This window comes from Loa loa (assembly GCF_000183805.2).
Source record: "Loa loa unplaced genomic scaffold supercont3.16, whole genome shotgun sequence".
NCBI classification, from domain to species: domain Eukaryota; kingdom Metazoa; phylum Nematoda; class Chromadorea; order Rhabditida; family Onchocercidae; genus Loa; species Loa loa.
The window spans coordinates 80,501-85,007 of NW_018108196.1; the positions used below are offsets into that span (position 1 = coordinate 80,501).

Below are 4,507 nucleotides of genomic sequence, written 5' to 3' on the forward strand. Positions count from 1 at the left end.
GACTCCAATATCTCCGGTATTATTGTAAATCCGGAAAAGTACCTTGAAGCCCATGTAGTTCCAAGAAGCATGCTGAGTAATTTATACAATGACGAAAAGCGCAAAAGCATTTTCCGACCAAGTAAGAGGTAAAGGGAAGGAATTATTTGAGCCGTAATTGATACAAGGCGTAGTTGCCGACTGTATTCTATTTGTAAAGTACAAAATGGGGATTACATATGGTGGCAATAGGATCATTCGAAAAGGAAGGTCGCGTGCCAACAAAGCAGAAAAGTGGTTAATAAGATTAGTTGGGGAAGAGTATGTACGATCCTTGATAATGCTCGCTTCTGTAGATATCAACAGATTGCGCTTTCGATAATTACTTCTTCGTTACTTTGAACTTTTGCGATATATATGTATATTTTGCAATATTTGATCATCCACAACCATCAACAACAACAACAACAACAACAACAATAACCGTAGCAGTACTATCAACAAGAACAAACAAAATCTCTTATTTTGCCCATAATTTGAGATTACAGATTAGAAATGCATCTATTATCAATATTATAACATATTAATTAATGGCTAATGGATTCATTGCGAGTGCAGTGCTATAATTTATTTCAATTGTAAATACCTAAAGATTTCTGCCAGACAAATACCTGTCGTGACATTCTTTACTGACTTAATTGAGCGAGATACATTCAGTCGATAAGGTGAAGCAAGTTGCGCAATCGATGATCAGTACTCGGATGACAGTCAATGACAAATTACTCATTCTATGTATCAAGGATAAAATTTTTCCTCATCTACACTTTTCTGCAATTGAACATCAAAAAGTCATTCATTTTGCAAAAATTTACAAGCAGTACTAACTGAGGTGGACGATTTCATTTGTCTGTCATTATACGTTTGCACTCACTGAGTACAGAGACGGAAGTACTTCTCATACACCATCTCCAACCATTTGACCACCAAACGGTGTGATTTATTACCTCACAAGATCAGAATCTTATCAAGAAAACTAATCAAAAAATTTGGGTAGTAAAAAAGGTGATAAAATATGCAAAACGGAAAATAGTGGCATCGAAGGGAGATTGAGAGAATCTGTCAAAATATATGGCTGTCTCAAGAACGAAATTACCTTCACATTTTTTTTCCTCCGTTATGTCAATGCTGTTTTAGCATCTTTTAAAAGTTGATAAATCATTCTTTAGAGATGTGAATTGTCTGATAATTATGTGTCAATTGGGATGCAACTTAATTGAGAGCAATGCGTCTGATAAATTTCAAGTTCTGACATACTATTTCATCAAATTAATTCAAAAGTTTCTTCTAAAATTTATACGAAAATTATCGAAATAGCCATATATTTTGAGAGATTCTCATAGTCACCTTTCCTTGCCACACTATTTTTAGTGTTACATCATTTCCTTCCCAAATGTTTGACTAATTTTCTTGGTAAAATTAATAAGAGTATATTACTTTTTAGCTCTTAATAATATCAAATAATTCTAGTGTTAAATACGACAAATAAAAGTCAACATGCAACTTTAAATGTCAGACCATAAACTAGGTATAATCCACTAGTCATGATTTTATAATTAATCATTGATTAAACTATTCAACTTTCATTACCTCGCACTTCTATTAAAGTAATATGGGATCTAAGTTATTCCAATCAGCGAGTATTAATTTAAGTACAGTCATCACAAACCTATTATTAAATTGTCGCTTCTCTTAAGTCCTTTATCATCCAAAATGCGTAGCAAATCGGCGATGTGGTAATTCAATAACGGGTTTTCAGTGGAGTTATAAAAAGTATAATTTTAAACGGATTTTAGAGAGCAAATTTCCACCAGAAACAATGTCATGCGTAATTACTACTGTGACCCATCACAAACGTGTCAAATTTCATTAGAACCACTATTTTACATTACCAAATGGCTTTGATTTGATGAATTATTTCTAAAATGGTACAACAAGGTCTTCGAAGAAATGACATTTATGAGATCTGTAATGCATACTTACTACCAAATTTTAAAATTTAACGTAGTGATATTATTTACCACGTCCATAGTAATTTATTGCACTTACACGTACTTATCACATTTACATAATTGTTTTATTAATTTATTTGTATTCGAAAAAAATATATTTTAACTAAATTTCACCTTTTAATTCGTTACCAGAATTGCTTAAGCAAAAGATAAGTAAAGATTTACCAGAGTTCTCAGATAGAAGAGGAATAAATTTGAAGAAAAATTTTGAAACGGACCTGTGTGTAAGCCAAGAATGTGCTCGATACTGTGACTTAGCTGATTCTTTTTTGTTGCTTTCCTTTCATTGTCATTAGAGCTGTTAAGTTTCTTCGATCGGATATGCCTCAAAATTTTCACTTTGTGTTTTTAATCAAATTAAATGCATATTCATGTAAATAATGAGAAAGCTATGCATAACCATTCAAATTTTACTTCGAAAACAAAAATTCAAAAATTATAAGGACGAAAGTAAACTCACCTGTTGATGGAGGATACGGTAGGCGCATTTTCTGGAGAACAGATCTCTTGCTCGATAAGGCAAGAGCGCAGTTCACTTGCACATAGACTGGGACACTTCGCTTTTAATGCCAAAATATGCTTCTCAACAGCTTGAATAGCCAGTCGTGAACGTGGATTACCTCCGATCTGTGATATTTCACATAAATTTCAAAATGGCTGTGATTATTATTTCTCCACAGGATGATTACGGCTGGAGCCTTCAAATAGGGCATTCTTTCTTGAATAAATTGATTAGTCGATAACAATATTATCTATAATGACATATTGATGAATCCTTTTTCCAGCCTTCAATACTTCTCTCAAAACACTCTGCGAGAACTTCTTAAGACTAAAATAATTTATTCCTCCAATGCCAATAAATGTTTTTTGCGTTTTTCAGACATCAGAATTATGCATATGCCAAAATATTCTTATGTTACTAAACCTCGGTTGCATCATTTAAATATTTAAATTACACTGTGAAAAATTCGAATTTAACTACCACTTTGACAAGAACCCAAAATTTCGAAAAATGAGAATTCTTTCATCAAACTGTCAAATAACAATCAAAAGTGAACATTTCATCACAAGCACTCATTAACACACATCTGCCTGGACAACAACAGCTTACCCTACTCCTTTCCTTATTCAATAATCACGAAGACACAAGCGCAGCAACAACTGCTCTAGAAGAATGGCGTATAAATCTCCCGATAGGGGGTACGAAATCCGACTTGTGATGACCTGAGGCAGGCTGATGAATTTTTGATGAAATTTTGAAGAAAAAGAGCTCTGTGTCATTTTGCACCATATGCCTCCCAAACAAACCCTTTAGTATTTTTTACTTTTTGTTTTACTGAAGATATTTAGATCTATCATTGTCATTTGGATAATCAAAATTCATGCAAATGGTGTGAAATACGAAAAATACTGTATGTATTGTACAACGCAGCAATATTATTTCAAAAGTTTTAAAAAGAAAACCAACTTGTCCAGGTGATACAGAACCTGTTTCGACATATCGATTCAATATTTTGGATACAGCTCCATGAGATACACGTAACTGACGACTAATATGACAGGGTCTGGAATTTCCAAAAATTAGTTAATTAGGAGGGATTGAGATTTTTAACAGTTTGATATGGTTAAAAAATAGCTTCAACACAATCTAAAAAAATAACTTCAAGTACTAAAATTTTTATACCGTGTCATAAAAGTTTGAGTATTTGAAATTTCGAGTTCTAATGTTTACTGTACTTCAGGGTCTTATAAAACCTAAGCCACATTACTAATTCATTGTTTTCAAAAGAACTTACTTAATGCCATTACTGGCCATTTCGATTATTTTAATTCGGATATGTTGCGGTAATGGTCGTCCATTAATAAAGACACCGCCAAGTTGATTAATACGACCCTTTAAAAAAATTTCAGATTTCAATAAGGTTTACAAAGTATAACAGGATTCTAGGATTGAAAAATAAAGAACTAATTTTTTATTAGTTGATACGATAGCTTCATCAAAATTCATTTGTAAATTTGCGGCTAGTTTTTATGATTTTACTTATTTCCAATAAACCATATGATTTTCCAAGCCAAATAATCATTTTTCTATTTTCAGTGCTTTTTCCTTGAAAGTTTTCGCCTACAAAAGTGGAATTTTTTCTTTATACAAAAGGAAATCTCCAATGGATATTAGAAAGTAATCAGACCTGCCCCATAATATTCGTGAAAGTAATGTTTTTACTGCCGTCACTCATAACCCTCCTTGAACAAAAAGTGGAAATGTTCCGTCTGCAAAATTAAAATTAATTTATGTAAAAATTAAATAAGAGCTGCACAACAACTTTACCCTATTCACATTCGTTCAATGTATTAAACTGCTGACCTCATTAAAGAAATAGTGGAGAATTTAATAAAATAGATGAAAAAGAGTGGGAGAGAATTAGAATAAAATGAAAATTGCATTTTGGTTAAAATTT

The 4,507-nt window shown here is 32.3% G+C and overlaps 1 protein-coding gene across 1 annotated transcript; it reads right to left on the minus strand.

The window, feature by feature from the left end:
- Positions 1–2,504: 2,504 nt before the first annotated feature.
- On the minus strand, positions 2,505–4,246 carry LOAG_04282 (hypothetical protein; the record flags this gene model as incomplete). The annotated part of the gene is made up of 4 exons (XM_003139819.2): positions 2,505–2,675; positions 3,517–3,613; positions 3,845–3,942; positions 4,238–4,246. 4 exons carry the CDS (start codon positions 4,244–4,246, stop codon positions 2,505–2,507), a joined length of 375 nt encoding a protein of 124 aa, XP_003139867.2.
- Between the last annotated feature and the right edge of the window lie 261 nt (positions 4,247–4,507).